At 37.0% G+C, this 17928-nt stretch overlaps 1 protein-coding gene across 21 annotated transcripts in view; it reads right to left on the bottom strand.

The window, feature by feature from the left end:
• CSNK1G3 (casein kinase 1 gamma 3) overlaps positions 1-17928 on the bottom strand; it is a 105200-nt gene that overhangs the window by 38331 nt on the left and 48941 nt on the right. For all 21 annotated transcript variants that reach the window (XM_045487059.1, XM_045487100.1, XM_045487143.1 and 18 more), the window contains exons 5-6: positions 8659-8807; positions 6865-7099 (exon numbers count right to left, since the gene is read on the bottom strand). In XM_045487059.1, coding sequence (XP_045343015.1) covers positions 6865-7099; positions 8659-8807 — 384 coding nt within the window. The remainder of the gene's footprint in view (positions 1-6864; positions 7100-8658; positions 8808-17928) is intronic.

Genomic DNA, 17928 nt, shown 5'->3' with positions numbered 1-17928 from the left:
GGGAAAAACATGCAGAACCCTTAAAAGCACAGCATATTACTAAGTAAAAGAAGCCAGTCTGAAATGGCTACATATTGCTTAACTCCAACTATATGGTATCTGGAAAAGGTAAGACCATGGAGACAATAAATAAAAAGACCAGTGTTTGCCAGGGGTTTGGAGGGAGGGAGGGGTTGGTGGGGAAGGAAGGATGATTAGGTATAGAGGATGCCTAGGGAAGTGGAACTCTTCTGTATAATACTATAATGGTAGACACATGTCATTATAAATTTATCCAGGGGCGCTTGGGTGGCTTAGTCAGTTGAGCGTCCGACTTCAGCTCAGGTCATGATCTCGCGGTTCACGGGTTCAAGCCCTGTGTCGGGCTCTGTGCTGACAGCTCAGAGCCTGGAGCCTGCTTCGGATTCTGTGTCTCCCTCTCTCTCTGCCTCTCCCCTGCTCAGGTTCTGTCTCAAAAATAAATACAAACATTAAAAAAAATTGTAATTTATCCAAACTCGTAGAACGTACAATACCAAGAGGAAATCCCAAAGTAAACTATGGACTCTCAATGATAAGGATGTGTCAATGCAGGTTCAACAATTATAACAAACGTACCACTCTAGTGGGGAATGTTGATAGTGGGGACAGCGCTGCATGTGTGTGGGCAGGAAATTTAAGGAATACCTGTGTACCTTCTGCCTAATTTTGGTATGAATCAAAAACTGCTCTTAAAAAAAAATAATAACTGTTCAAAAAAAGTAACATCTGTTTAAAAAAAAACAACACTACTATTTAAACGCATTTTCTCTACACTTATTTAGTTCAAGGTATACGTCCTAACATTCCTCAACTAAACTTGAGGTCATCACTATATAATAGTAATCATCCAAAAATTATGAGGCTGAATCACCCAGAGAATGTAAATTATGCTCATCATGCTTCAGAAAGCAAGGGATTGTGCAATATATTTTTAAACTGTTAAAACATAATTATAAAACGTAAATACATGTTTCTAAACTGCGAAAAAGCTGTTTGGGAGGCTAAAAGAGCCGTCTTCAGGAATTTGGGCAATTAACCTAGAAATTAAATGAATCACATCCTAAGATGACAACACAGAAAGAAGGCATTTTTGTAAAACCATAAATTCTGTGATCCCTTCGCTCTTATTCAGAGAGCTTACCACAGAGTGGCTTGAAATGTTAATTCTTCTACAGAACACAGATTAACACTTGCAAAGCAACTGAAGTTTATTCCTCAAAGCCTAGTCTCTTTATTAATGAATACTCCATAATAATTTTGAAAACAAGACAATTCTAATGCTACCTACTAAAGAGAAATGCAGGGTATTTACTTAATTTCAAATGACTTCCACAAAAGCTGCCTTTTCATGAAGGGAAAAGAGAGTGATCCAAAGGAAGATTATGAAATGAGGTTCAAAGCATTTAACCAAAAAAAAAAAAAAAAAAAAAAGGTCTTTGGGCAGATATTAAAAAGGAGACCGTGAGCAGACACAATTTAAAATAACAATTCGACATGAAAATAGTAAAGAAGGCTTCCACAAGAGGCGACCAAAGAAAGTCAGGTCACACACAGCTTTGGTAAGACTGCATCCAAAACAAGGACTTAAGAAGGTATGAGAAGGTACACAAGAGAGTCACTACATCTGTGCCTTCCGAATATTAATCATCCAGTTAAGATCAAAAGATCTATACCACAGGAATAAAGAGGCTAAAATTCCACAATGTGATGTTACACTCTTCTTCCGCCTTTTTCCTTTTTAAACCTGGAACAGTGCACTGATCTCCACAAAGGAAAAATACTTATAAATCTGCGCAAATGTTCGTCTGACCAAATTCTCTATTGTGAAACGCTCCTGTGTGTACAAAGTCCTTAAATACACAAGAATAAAGCAATGAATAAGAAGGCTTTAAATGTAATCACCAAAGTCCAGGCAGAGTAGGAAAGACAGCAATTATAAATACACAAATTAAAAATCGCCACTAAAAGGTCACATTTGCACCACTTTTTCTTTTTTATCTACTCATGACTCCTCACAAAGCCAAGTGCTCTAAACGCCACACACGACTAAGACCGTGTTCACTGCCATCTCACTTATAAAATGCTTTAACTCTTCAGCACTTAAACTCACATGACTTTAGCTTACTCTTAATTTCTTAAAAAACAGGAACTCACATAACCTGGCAAACAAATCTTCTCACTATTAACATTGCCCATCTACTTCCAAGTTCTACATCGAGACTGGAAGCAGGGCTTTTACAAATGGGATAAAGTAAGGATTAAAGCTTTTGTTCTTTGCAGTACCTGCCCGAGAAATATTTTGTTTATGTTTTCTTCCTGAAAAAGGAGGAAAAAGAGATGACTACAATAGTTAAATGCCATTTCCCAAGCTCTGAAGGCTTTTCCTAACAAGGACAAACATATCAGATTCACTTGGCCATTTCTACAAATAGAAGGCTGTTACATTTACCATTGTTCAGATAAAAAAACATCGGGCCATACGGAAGTTGTGACTTCATGTCTCACAATAAAATGGTGGTGAACCTTTGTTAGTTGTTATAAAATAGGCTGTTAGCAACTACCACAAAATGAAAATCTCTCACAGACACAGCTCATATACATACAGGTGTGCCTGACTGTAACATCAAACACAATCCTGAAAGTTGTGTATCTCCTCAATCTTATTTTAAATCTATCGTGAAAGTTTGCTATTGAAAGGCAACCCCTCCCCCAAATACCACCTGAATGCAACGTGTGCTTTATAATTTTAGATCCATGAAACTTTTCTTAAAGAAAGACAAATTTACATTTTTCAGGCATTTCAGACACCTGAAGACAAAAAAATACCATGGCTCTCCTATCAGGAGGCTGTCAGGGAAAATTCCAAGTGCCACTTGTTCTGAGAGGAAGAAGCAGGCACATGCAGTAAACAGCAGATAAGTCTGGGAAGAATGGATAGAGGAGAAGCTACGACCACGAGTTGAAGGCTGGGTCAGATGACTCCTAAGGTCTTGTACAAAAAGTATGTCTTTAGGGCACATGTGGGCAGTGATGCCGGGTAAGTACTGACTGGTTTACGTTTGTCTGTTCTTCCTTCTGAGTGAGATGTCAGCAATGCAATCTAAAAGCAGAGAATTGGGGCACCTGGGTGGCTCAGTCGGTTGAGCGACTGACCGGCTCAGGTCATGATCTCATGGTTTGTGAGTTCGAGCCCCTTGTCGGGCTCTGTGCTGACAGTTCAAGCCTGGAGCCTGCTTTGAATTCTGGGTCTCCCTCTCTCTCTGCCCCTCCCCCACTCATGCTCTGTCTCTCTCTGTCTCAGAAATAAACATTTAAAAATAAATAAATAAGTAAAATAAAAGCAGAGAATTAAGTCTTTCTCTGATATGAAAACTGACCACGGTTTGTAAGACTTAAAAATAAACCACCAAAAACATAACCCAGAACTGATTTTTTTAGAAAGGCAAAGAAGTAACTCAATGGGAAAGAATATGACATCAGAAAAAGGACCTCAGCCTCTAACTCACATCATACAAAAATATATTCTCAATGGTAGAAGAAAACATAAATGTCTGCATCTCACGGGGACAAAGATTTCTTAGGATTCAAACACTAGCAATCCTAAAACAAAAAACTGGTAAATAACTGACCACACAAATATTCACAACTCGTGCACATCTACTGACACCATTAAGAAAATGAGCACGCAAGCCACAGACCAGAAGAATCTATTCACAGTACATATATCTGGGAAAGAATGAATATCCAGAATATACACAGAATTCCTACGAATCAACAATAAAATGGCACACATCACAAAAGAAGATAAGCAAATGGCCAATAAGCAAGCACAAGAAACAGTGCTCAGAATCATAAGTCAAGCAAAACAAAATGCCACCACATATCTACTCCAATGGCTAGAAGGAAAAAGAAGGCTAACACCAAAAGCTGTCAATACTATGAAACAAACAGAACTCTCATTTACTGCTGATGGAAACAGAAAATGGCATGAATGCTTTGGGGTACCGACTGGCAGTTTCCTATGAAGTTAAACAATACCCACCACATGACACAGTAATTCCAACCTTAGTATTTGCCCAAAAGAACTGAAAACATATGTCCACTGAAAGATTTAAAAATTCATAATAGTAAACACCTGTTAATAATCAAAATGTGTATCAACATTAGAATAATTTATGGTATATTAATGCAATGGAATACTACTTAGCCTTAAAAAGAAACAAATTAGTGATACTTGAAAAAAAAACCCTAACCTTATACTGAGCAAAAGAAGCCAGATAATTCCATTTATATGAAGCAATAGAATCAGCAAAATTAATCGATGAACGGGGCGCATAGTCAGTTGCTCAGTCAGTGACTCTTGATTTCGGCTCAGGTCATGATCTCACAGTTTTGTGAGTTTGAAACCTACATAAGGCGCTGCACTGTCAGTGGGGAGCCTAGTTGGGATTCTCTCCCTCTCACTCTGCCCTTCCCTCACTTGTGCTCTGTCTCTCTCAAAATAAATAAATAAACTAAAAAACTAAAAACTAAAAACACCAAAAAACTAAAGCTTAAAAAAAAAAAAAAAACCATGCTAGATTAATGATAGAAATCACAGCAATGGCTCCTTTGGGAGACGGTGGGGGAAAAGCAAGAATGAAGTGTATGAGATGATGATATGTTCTAATCTTGACAGAGTTGGGGCTTATGTAGGTGTGTACGTATGTCAAAAACTACAAATCATACACTCAAATGTTATAAACTTAATTCAATGTAAATTCTATTTTAATTTAAAAAATGAACTTTTGGGGGCACTTGGGTGGCTCATAAGTGTCCCACTTCGGCTCAGGTCATGGTCTCACAGTTTGTGGGTTTGAGTCCCGTGTCAGGCTCTGTGCTGACAGCTCAGCGCCTGGAGACTGCTCCAGATTCTATGTCTCCCTCTCTCCCTCTTCCCCTCCCCAACTCGTGCTCTCTTGCTCGCTCTCTCTGTGCCTCTCAAAAATAAATAAATGTTAAAAAAAATTTTTTTAATGAACTTTTCAGTAAATTAAGTACAAATAGTGTTAATTTTGGTAAGCTTGCTTGACATACTGTTATCAGTTACCAATTCTGAAACTAGATTCTGAGGATCGTAGTAGGCTTCTAAAAATGAGTAAAGAGAGAAGTGGTAGCCAGATTTCTCCCTGTCGGCCCAGAAGACAGAAAAATACAGACAAGAGAAGGGACTAACAAATGTGGAAAAGGGGGACACTACTTTGTGGTGTTGGAATGAAATTAAAACTATCAATATAAACTCAAGATTCTTATTAGATAGGCATTAATACATGTATAGATGCACATACATGTGCAGGCATATGTGCATGTGTGTATCTGTGAGTACATGTGATTCATAGACACACGCGCATTTCTCAGTTCTGCCACCAACGGGGCCAGCAATAACACAGCAGTAGCAATGAGTATACCCAGTGCCCAAATCTTGGTTTCTACCTAACATTACCCAATAAAAGGAGCTCCAGAGCTACTCGGAGAAATGTCTATTTCTGGGCTAGAGCACAGAAACTACAAGGTAAATCTATAATAACTCATTGCACCAGAAAGTAAAGAAGTTCTCAAAGAGTCGTGAGAACAAGCCACAAGGACAGAGCAGTCAGCCAGATGGAACAACCAGTGGCCAAATGTGGGACAGTATGAGTATCAAAATAAATACTGACAGTAAGGTACTATACTGCTGTCAGTACACTAGGAGTCCATGAGTCCACACTGACATAAGTGAATAAACGGGAAAAGAAGTAGAAGCTTTTGCTTACATTAGATTATCAACCAATGAATACACAAGGAATGATAAATTAGAAAATCATCGACGGATGCTAAATCCAGTGGGTAGAATTTAATGGGAACAACATACTTATATTTACATAATCTCAAAAATCTGCTTCCAAATTATTTTTAATTACAAAGGGAAAACAGGAAACTGGTAGGTAGAAGAACTTAGCAGACAGTACCCTAAGCAAGTGACCAAAACTACTTGCAACCAAGTGACATCACATGCCTCCTGACATGATGCTCTGACAACCCAGAGCTTGTGTATTTGTGCGACAAATGCATATCCAAATGTGGTCATGAAGAAATGATCAAACTCAAATTGAGGACAGCCTATAAAATACCCTGTATGTACTCCAAAGAAATATGAAGGCCATGAACCGTAAAGAAAAGCAAGGGAGTGTTCTAGATAAAAACAGACTAGAGAGATGTGACAAGTAGATGAAATGTGTGGTCCTGAACTGGATTCTGGACAGGGGGGAAAAAAAAAAGCCTTTAAGAACTGTGAGATTGATCTTAGTTTATCCTTTCTATTAATAAGGAACCCCCTTCAAAAAAAGTTAAATAATTTGCCCGAAGTCATATAGTTTCTACAGTGAAGAAAACCACTAAGGTATGTACTTTTAGCATTAAATGTACTGGGCAGGATGCCATGTCTCCCCGGCTAGCTGTTATCAGAGAGACACAGTCTCAATCAAGAATCTTCACACACTAAATTCAGCCACAATTAAGGATTCTCTCATATTCTTTAATAAAAATTATCAAATGCATCAACCTAAATGTATCAAAGTTGAACATTTCGAGTTGTCATATAAAAAACAGACACAGTAAAATAAGAAATTTGCCGTTCATTTACTCTAGGGCACCTTACTTTAAAAGAGTTTTATTAAATATAAACTCTAGCTAGACGGGATAAATAAAAATTACAACAGAAGCAAGCGTAAGCCCCCCAAAACTGAACCATAATAACAAATAAAAACTCGCGCTGTTTGCATAGGCACTGAATTCAAATTCCATACTTACAAAAGGTACACATACCTTTTCCTAAATGTGTGTTTATGCTCATATATCTAGCTGTTCCTGTAAGGCTCTTGTGTTCTCTGTATGGTATGTGTTTCTTTGTCTCTGGATCGATATATTCCTTTGCCAAACCAAAATCTATAATATGAATAACTTGCTGGGTTTTGTTTCCTGGTCGTCCTATTAAGAAGTTCTCAGGTTTTACATCTCTGTATATCAAGTTCTTTGAATGGACATATTCCATGCGAGAAATCTTGATTCACAAAAACAACAACAAAAAGAAAGAATGTTTTATTTTAGGCTTTGACTAGCATAAAAAAGCATGATAGACACAAGATAAAATTCTTACAATGAAAACAACATAAAAATCAGAAATTGTTTCAACCCTTTAAAAATAACATGGTATCAGTCTACAGTTTCTCAAATATATATCCTGTTATGCCTAAAAATCTTTGCTTTCAGTATTACTATGATCACTTATAAATCAAGTATTTGAATTTCATGAATGCCTTTCATATTGGTAAGCCTGATTCAGTCAGCACTTACAGATGATGCCACCTCAGACAATCAAAAAGCTTTACTAACTCTTGAACTGAGACATATAAACAGACATATTCATAAAGTTGCAATTTGTTCTTATCAATTATTTCAATCACCAAGCAACCTTTATAGTTATATTAAAGAAACCTAGAGTCTAAACTGTTAAATGAAAACAACACAGTACCCTTTGGGATATCTTTCTTTTTCTTTTTTTATAACTTACTCGTGTCTTTCCTTAGGTATTAAACATTTTAAAAGATCTTGAAACCAGAAAACTTTGGGATACCACTCTAATGATTATACAGTACACGTTCACATAATATACTATATATTATATACGATATAGAGTATATAGTGAATATAACATACTATATGTTATATTCACACAATATAGTAATATACTACAAACTGTCACAAAATAGGACATTATAAATAAGAAAATAAAATTGCTTCATTTAGTGATAATAATGGTCGACAACACAATGGAAACACATAGCCACTTAGGCCATTTTAGATTGTTAACAAATTCTGGATCGTGGTATACAATATTCTATGACCTACACTTTTCATTAATGATATACTACGAGCATTTTCCGGGTTATAAGACATTCTTTTAATACTCACTTTTTAATGGCTGGGTACTATTTTATGGCTATGAATAATTTACTCAACTAACCCTATTATTTCTCTCCATTTGGGTTGTTTCCCATTTTATGACAAACATCGTTGCATAAATAGCTTTAAGTACATATGTGAACAGTTCCATAGGATAAATTAATGAGTCAATGGAGAAAAACCATTTTGAGATTTCTGGAACATACTACTGGAGTTGATTTCAAAACTACCTTAAATCATCCTCTTAAGCCGTTTTCCCATAGGCTCCCTGAGATTTCAATAATTTATAAGACTTTCCATTGTTTCTTCTTTTTCTAGGCCATTAGAATTTATGACTAACATTATAAACCCTGTTTCCGAGGGCTCTCTTTTCTAAGCACTCATCAGTGACATGAAAAGAGGGCTGGAAACCATTCTCAAGCTCAGCATTCTGATCTGAAAGCAGTTAACATATTAATTCTTCCACCCAAATAAAATACACTTGGCTCAGTTATTTTAAGTTATTTGCATCCTAAAAAGACAATGGGAGGAAAAGCAGAAACTTCATGAGGTCACGCGTTCTGTAAAGAGAACAGACTTTAACCTTTCAACATCAACGTGGGACCAAACGAACCGCACGGCGGTTCGATCAGCCTCAGAGCCTCCTGCTTGCCTTACCAGCTGGATAGCGATCATGAGAACAGTCTTCAGAGAAAACGTCCTGTCACACAGGTCAAACAAATCTTCCAAACTAGGTCCGAGCAGTTCGAGCACCATGGCGTTGTATTTACCACACGGGCCAAAATAGTAAACTTGAGGTATACCATCTGGGGGGAAAGAAGAAGGATTTTAATTGTTTCCTCATCCTGAATCCCAAACTGCCCTTCCTGGAAAATCAACGAGCAGTTTTAAGCATTTTCTGTGTCTTCAAGAACTGCAGCAATGTGTTCGTTTTTTCCATTCGCACACTTAACTCTTCCCGAGCCAATGTTCTCCCTCACTGCACCTTCTCCTGGACGTTCACTGTGTAGCCTGGTTACACCTCTACTGCAGCTCATTACATTATACACAGTGCTCCACTGTGGGTCTCCAACACCGCACCAGACATGGGGGCTGCGCGTCTTAGCCTCATGTTTCCAGGGCCTAGAGAAATGCCTGTCACATAGGAAAGATTCAATTTTTATTTTAACACAGAAGAGACTGCTCTCTTTAATAACCCTGAGGCAAGCATCACGCTGGGCTCACCCGCCAGGATTCTCAACCTCGGGTGCACCCACCCCATCTAATTCCCTCCTTGTGAGTGGGGGTGAGACCCCGGATTTCACTCTCATGATCAGGTTATGTTATGTGACAAAGGTGAGGTGATTAAGGTCCCACTAGGGGGACGCACACACACACCCACCCAACTTACAAATTTCCCTTTGCCACTGGGAATCACTATTTTGGTGGGAGCCACTCTTGCCAGAGCCAGTCCCGGATGCATGTGTCAGATCTACCCCTCACGTGTTGTAAAAGCAGAAAGCAAGTTCAGAAATAGTCAATGAGAAGCTCACTGAAGTGTATTCCAACTCGAAAATGCTACTTTTATTGTGCTCTACGCTGCTTTTATTATGCTGTTAAGAGCCTGGAACCACAATTAAGACATGAAGAGTTCCCAGCTACTAAGCTTTTAAAATTATTCCTACAATGCCTTTTTTCCCCTCTCTGCCACTGACAGTTGTTAATCTTTATACTCTTAATTTAGCAATCTCTAGTATCTCTCCTACGCTCTGGCTTGTTGCTTCTGATCTGTAGGAGGCAAGAGAACCAGATCATCAAGCTTGTTAGGACTATATACGGAATGTAAAAATAAACATGTTCTGAAGCTCTTCAATGAAAGGACTGTCAAAGAGCTTTTCGACTTCCTTCTGAGTCATCACCTACACTCCTACTAATTGAAGTTGTTGTGAAATGATCGCTCAATAAGGTAGCAATATATTTTGGTTTATTAAATGACTGATGTATTCAAATGTGTTCAAAGGTTTCCAAGAATAGAAAATCATGTAAGAAATCTCACTGTCTTAATTCAACAAATGCTTACTGAGCATCCAATACATCCTTGTGGGACTAGGGGGATCATTAGGGATTAAGAGCGGACAAGACACCATGATCAAGGATAATTTAGCCCAGGGACGCAAGTTTAGGTTAACATTCCAAAATCCACCAACGTAACTCATCAGAGTAACAGAATAAATACGAAAAACCAGTCATCATCTTAACAGAGATGCAGAAAGCATCTGCGAATCTGGAACAGAAGGTAACTTCCTCCACCTGGTAAAGGACATCTAAGAGAAACTCTCAGCTACCATCATATTTAATGGTGAAAGACTGAATGCTTTCCATTTGTGACTGAGAGTAAGACAAATGTTCACTTTTACCTCTTGAATTTAACAGTGCAATGAAGTTAAAAAAAAAAAAGAGAAAAGAAAAGAAAAGAAAAGAAAAGAAAGAAAGAAAAAGAAAGGAAGGAAGGAAGGAAGGAAGGAAGGAAGGAAGGAAGGAAGGAAGGAAGGGAGACATTCTAGGAAACAGAGTCTCCTATTTTAAGAAAAAGTGAAATAGGGGCGCCTGGGTGGCTCAGTCAGTTGAGCATGGGACTTCAGCTCAGGTCATGATCTCACAGTCCGTGGGTTTGAGCCCCGCATCGGGCTCTGTGCTGACAGCTCAGAGCCTGGAGACTGCTTCGGATTCCACGTCTCCCTCTCTCTCCCATGTCTCCCCTGTTTGTGCTCATGCTCTGACTCTCTCTCTCAAAAATAAACATTAAAAAAAAATTTTTTTTTAAAGAAAGAAAAAGTGAAATAATTACTCATTCCTATTTGTTACCAATAATAAAATTCAAGCTTTCACGTAAAAACCGTATTTTGGCTAAATTCATTTCTGCCAGGATGACCTTTGAAAGCTTCCCAATACTAAAAAGAGAAAAACACATGGGGTGCCCGGGTGACTCAGTCAGTTAAGCACTGACTCTTGATTTCTGCTCAAGTCACGATCTCAAGGTTCATGCACTCACAATGCTGTGGAGCCTGCCTGAGACTCTCTCTTTCCTTCGATAGATAGGTAGATAGATACAGATAGATAAAAATTTTATATTAATTAAAAAAATAAAAAGAGAAAAACACAGTACCTTTTTTCTGATGAAACTGTAGTGACAGTAATTATTATGACCTAATTGTTAGGTAATAAATATGGCGATATTTGAAAATCTGTTTCAGTAAACCAGTATGTTCCCAGTCACCAATGCATGTATTTACAAAATCATGCACAGGTAAATGATCTTGTTAAAGTACAAGGGATTTTAGTGTAAGAAAGAGTAGGAAAAGTTGTTTTGTTTTGTTTTGTTTTGATGTCTACTAACTCTACACTGCAACTTTAAGAAACTATCACTGGTCAAGTTTTAGTATAGTATCAGAAGGGTATTTATAATTTAAAAGCTAATTAACCGAGATTTACAAAGTTGTGAGTTAAAAACTTGATTGGGGAGAACATGAATTGGGATGTTTTTGGAGGAAAAGTGCCCTAACGTTTTCAAAATAAGCAAATGTATGCATACAACTATGTTCAAGCTGCATGGTTGTTAACAGTGTAATAAAAAAAAAAAAAAAAAAAAAAGCAACTGGGAACCACCTACACATTCATCAACCCCCCCGACGAATTAAACCAATTATGTCATACCCATACTGTGGAACATAACACAACCTTTAACTACCTTTAGAGAAAACTGTGAAGGGCAAACTTCTGCTACTGTTATGATTCTAAAGAGATCAATTAATTTTGTTGTTTACAACAGCCATACATTACTTTTAAAATAAAATGTCTTTAATGACTCATTAAACACACATATGCAAACATACTAGAAGGAAAAACCACAAAGCTAACCGTGATTACTGGAAGCACAGTTGATTTCTCCTTCCATTTTTATATTTTTTTGAACTTTTCCAAACTGTTAAGAAGAACACAAGCTATTTTTTGCAACCAGGAATAAAATGCTCATGATTTGGATTCTTCTGGGACCGTGAAGAAAAACTTGAATTGTTAAAAGATTTAGGCTACATTTATTTAATCCTCGAACTGTCACTGAGCGAGAAGTAGTTCTCAAAACAGTCTCCCCAACGCTGAAAGTTACATAGGTTTACCCCTACTCTTATCAACCATTAGCTTCATTCTGGAGCTCCTAGAAACAAAGCAAGGGATACCAGGTGGGACTCTGTGGCCCTATAATCTAAGTTTGGCTTCCCCTGCCTTCCCACCACACCTCACTAACAAAAAGAAGAGTTTCGAAGGCTCAGATTTACTCTGCCCCATTTTGAACTCATTCTAAGGCTGCATCTCAAAAATTTCTACTCTAGTTCTGCCATCCAAGCTGCCAACTTCTCTTCTGACCCAACCTTCCAATCTCCTCTTACCAAACTATCTCTATTAAGCATGACGCGAAATTTCTAATTATTCACACACAATTTCTCCTAGATGAGGAAAGGCGTGCATAAGTAAATCTGCTCTGCTCTGCTTCAGATAAGCCAACTCGGCCGTGGGGAGGAGAATTACTGCATACCAACCATGTACATTCAATCAAGCTATTTACATAAAACACCTTTGTATTTCTATAATAACACCATGACAAAGATCAGTAAAGGGACAAAAATTGCTTCAGGTTTCTCCAAAATTTCCTTTCTTTAATTGTTTCAAAGCGTTTCAAAAGAATGTATCTCTAACTTACCCAAGATGGCTAAATTCCATACACAGTATTACATTTCACTGAGTAAATTAAACAGACACTGAGTCTTCAATTTGAATGAAAATACCTCAGCTTTATCACATAACATAATTTTACCTTCAAATATGAGTCAGCATTGATGGCGAATAATAAAAGATAATCAACTCTAAATGACTCCTTAAGATACATAAGGTTCTATAAACCAATGAGTGTAGAAACTTCTCAGGTAAGTATTAATAACGTATTTCAACATGAATCTCATGTCACTGAAGGACAAAATCAAAAGTTGTATTTTTTTTTTTGTAAATCAACAACATAAAGCAAACACTGTAAAGGTCAAACTAGAATTTCATTTCCCAGGACAAGTCTGGGCAGTTTTCTAACACTGAGCCAACAAATTAAATTGCTAGGAGTTAGGAAACATTGCAAATAACAAACAGGGGCTGGGGAGTACCCTAAGCAAAAATAAAACACCACCACCACAGCCAATATGAGTATGGAAAGCAAGACCACAGGAAAGAGGGTTTCTGGAAGAAAGACAGGTGAAGGAAAAGAGGGCGCAAAAGGAGAGCACACAGGGCAGAAAGAAGGCTTAGCAGGAATAGTAAGAAAGGGGTGAAGTTACTAACCCCTTTATCAAAGTATCAAAGTATCTTGATCAAAGTATCTGGGGACTGAATTGCATGAACGCAATCCAACCGAAGGGCAAGAGCAAGCTTGGTCTTACAACCAGTGAATTTTCAAGTATAAACGTATATGTCACACAATTCTAAAATTACTTCTGAGACTACCATAAAGAGCCACCTATAAAGGGCCATCCACTGTGAATTTATGAATGTCAGTTCTGATAACTTCCAATATCACTCATGCTTACTGGCAGCCCTCATTTTCAAGACAAGTATACTTTTTTTTCTCCAAGAGAATTTGAAGAATGGGCAAGAATACAAAATTCACATATTATTTGAAAATTCAATCTCACCCACAGTTTCCCAAAATTAATTTCATTAAACACTTCATTATTTATAGTTCAGCTATTTCCATGACAAAACAATATTAATTAATTCGAGTCACAACATTAGGAGGTCTAACAAACACTCATAAAGACTGCGTAGTACTCTGTGCCACACGGTCAAGTACTTCAGTTCCCTCTAGTTGGGTGACAGTGTAGCCTGTCATTAAAAGAAGGAATATCATGACGTTTCTTTCCATTTTCCATTTTCATATTGTTCATCTAGGAAGGATCAGAACAAAAACATTCAGGCTCTGACTGGGAAATTTCAACCCCACAGAGGTGACTAAGAAAACCTAAAATCTGATTAGAAATACTATAGAGAATTATCACATAGAAAACTTCCTTTTCCAAAGAAGTTTTACTTTAAGGCATTCTTAACCTTTAAGATAAAGGCTTATATCTCAAGTCAGTAGCTCTCGACATGTGGTTTGGAGATACGTAGGGGAATGGATGGGTGGTCCACGGAACCCTTTCAGGTCACTGACATCAAAATTATTTTTATAATAATACTAAGATGTCATTTACCTTTTTCACTCTTATTGTCTCACAAGCGAACAGGCTAATTTTGTAGAGACTATATGACATGCGATATGGCAACAGACTGAATAACGAAGATGACAGGAGAATCTAGCTGTGTTCTCATAAGCCAGATATTAAAGAATTGTGCAAATTTGTAAAACAAGAGCACTTTTCTCACAGTTTTTTGATTTGGAAAATATGGTTAGTTGGGATTTTAAAACATTAGTGCCATTTTAAAATGAATTAATATACCAGTGTTTTTATATTTGTTTTAATTTCTCATGTGGTAAATAATAGCTCTAACTCACAACAACTAAAGTTCTCTGGGATCTTCAAGAAGTTTCAATTGTAAAAAAGGATCCTGAGACCCAAAAGTTTGAGAATCGCTGACCCAACTGAACACCAAGCTCTGATCTGAATGACAGGTGCAATGAGTTCCAGACTTGGCAAAGAGTGGTTCCGTTAAATACCACAGCACCCAGCACCCACATTTAGTAATAAAATTCTAGTAATAAACCCCAAATAAAATAAAGCCACCGCACTATAAAGAGAAAAAAAAAAAAAAATAGTCCTTCCTGTGACAATTCTATTTACAAATTCTGACATTATTCAAAATGTTAAAGAACATTAAAAAAAAATAACACCTACAAACAAGTAGTTATTTTTCATTATATTGAATATTGAATGTTATATGAATAATGAATAAAATCACATTCATTATGTTATATTTTATTATTCATTATTCACTTATTATCCTCTGGGCCTAAATAATTAAAGAAAAAATAAGATTTCTGTATCATTTTCACCTCCAACCTTCCAGTTTACAAACTTTTTTCTCACCATGTGCTACTTTATATTTAAATCAAAAATAAAAATGAAGGGGCACCTGGGTGGCTCAGTCGGTTAAGCATCCGATGTTGGCTCAGGTCACAATCTCAAGGTTCGTGGGTTTGAGCCCCATGCAGGCTCTGTGCTGACAGCTCAGAGCCTGGAGCCTGCTTCGAATTCTGTGTCTCCCTCTCTCTGCCCCTCCCCCTCTCACACTCTGTCTCTCTCTCTCCACATAAGCAAACATTTAAAACAAGGAAATAAAAAAATCATCCTATTGTTTTTAATGGCTTTGCATTTTCAATCTTTTACTCTTACGTAGAGAAATTTAAAAATGAGGCTGTATCGTAGAAAATTAAACCCATCACCATTTAGTCCTACCCTATTCCAAGGTACGGATTTATTTAAAATTCTTATGTGCTTAATTTATCACTAAAAATGCTCTAATTACCACACAGCATACAACCATCCTAATACCTGCACCAGGTAAACCAAACTGAAACCACTATCAGTTAACCCTTCTTTCTTACACTGATAATGCATAGCATTCTTTACAAGTAGACCTTCTCCATCAACTATAATGACTTTAACACAAAAACTGTGTACACTTCTATGCAAAGTAGCAATGTACATATGCAGTCATGTACAAATCGGTAAAAGTTCAGCAATGCGTAACTTACAGAAATTCCCATACAGAGAAACCTCTACAGGGAACAGGAGTATTACGTGCACGTAAGATGTCTTCTGAAATCAAGCAAGCAGAGGCAGAGAAGGGAACTCTCAGAAGCCGCTACGTCGACTGTCCCCTACGTGAGCTGAGATGACGTCTACTCTAACCACTGACCCACCGCTAGAGTGTTCTTCACGATTTTCATTAATACCAAAATACAACAGGCGATGTTCTCATTAGTTTATTCACTTAACTGCCATGGTTTTTTACAATGTTCTCTTTGTTTTCTCAGACACGAGATTACACAGAAAGAGGAAAATTTCTTAAATTTCTTGAAAACAGACAAACTCTAAGAATCAGGCTTTTAAAGAATTAAAGGAATTTTATTATTTTTTTTTTAATTTTTTTTTTTCAACGTTTATTTATTTTTGGGACAGAGAGAGACAGAGCATGAACGGGGGAGGAGCAGAGAGAGAGAGGGAGACACAGAATCGGAAACAGGCTCCAGGCTCTGAGCCATCAGCCCAGAGCCCGACGCGGGGCTCGAACTCACGGACCGCGAGATCGTGACCTGGCTGAAGTCGGACGCTTAACCGACTGCGCCACCCAGGCGCCCCAAGAATTAAAGGAATTTTAGATATTAACCAATGTATATAGCCAGGTTTCAAGGTTTGACCCTAATACAACCTTTCTTAAAAGTACTATGATCAAATGTCCATACATTATGGAATCACCAACAGTCTTTTAGCTAGCAGACAGACCCTATAAATAGTTTGGAAAAGGATGTGCAAATGGAGACATCTATACACCAGAGCAAAACACAGAGGGAACATCTAAATCCTGACTTAACAAGGCACAAACAGAGAAGGCACAGGGGTCAGTATAAGGCAGGAAAACAAGCCTTTTAAAGTAACAGCTCTCAGAAGGCGGTATTATGAAGAGGTATAATTTTGAAACAGCCACCGATGCCATTGTCAAATTACTGTTTAGAACTACACAGTTCAGGGCACATCAAAAGTCAAGACACTAACTTAGAAACGATGATTTAACATAAGCATAGTCTCAAATAGTATATTTAATATCATCTCTATAGTTACAGAGTTGCCAACAACAGTAATTTATAACAGAAAAAAAGATTATTCTACTTCTTTTGGGAAGTAACAGTTTATGACAAAATAAGGTTATTTTACCATTATAAAGGTATCAGTTAATAGAGAAATTCTGAGGACCAAATAATTGCAACGTTTCTCCCAACATAGCCCATTAAAACCAACTGACAGGAAGGAAATAACATAAAGAAGCAATACTCAGAATCACTGTTCATCAGAGGAAATCTCTCCATCAATTTCAAAATATACTCCAGGCATTCTCATAAAGTATCAACAATTCAAATGAACTTTTTCTCAAACAAATAAAAAAAATAAATTATTCAAATGATTAAAAACCTATGCTTCTCTGGAAAGTGATTATTTTTAGATGGCTGAATGGTACAGTTCAGTTAATTAGATAACGATCTGCATATCTCCTTGGTTTACCATTTCCATTCATTTAAAGAATACTTATCATTGATTTTTTTCCTTCTGTTTCTAGATCCCTAAAATGAGGAATTAAAATTACCTAATTAGAGAAAAATTCAAATGAAATAAACTTAAAAAAATTTTTTTGAAACTGTATGGCTATGTTTCTATATGAGAAATGAAACTCAAAATTTAATAACATAACAATCTTTTATAATATTGGAATATCAAACTTTCAACAACAATCATACAAGTTTAAAACAGCTACAGGAAATTTTGGACGTTACATATCGTAACTTCACATCTTATGAGAAAAAAGTCTTTCTCATTTAAGAACTTATCATTTCAACCATTTACCAAGGACCTACAATTGTCAAGCATTTTGCTCAGCTTCAAGGATAAAAAAGCAAATATAGCATTTCACTGCCCTCAAAGAGTTCAGAGGTCAGTAGAAGAGACAGACACAAGCAAATAATCACATCACATAATACGATACAAAACTAAAGATATGTTCAAAATAATTTCAGGTCAAAAAATAAGCATTTCTGGAGAGAAACCGAGGTCAGAAAATGCATTGCAAAAGAGGTGACATTTAGCGAGGGCCTGAAGAAAGAAGGAATTCATTGAGAAAGAAAGACATTCCACAAAG

Source organism: Leopardus geoffroyi, chromosome A1, assembly GCF_018350155.1.
Source record: "Leopardus geoffroyi isolate Oge1 chromosome A1, O.geoffroyi_Oge1_pat1.0, whole genome shotgun sequence".
In the NCBI taxonomy this organism is placed as follows: Eukaryota; Metazoa; Chordata; class Mammalia; order Carnivora; family Felidae; genus Leopardus; species Leopardus geoffroyi.
The sequence above is the reverse complement of the archived record's forward strand: the minus strand, read 5'-3'. Positions and strand labels throughout refer to the sequence as shown.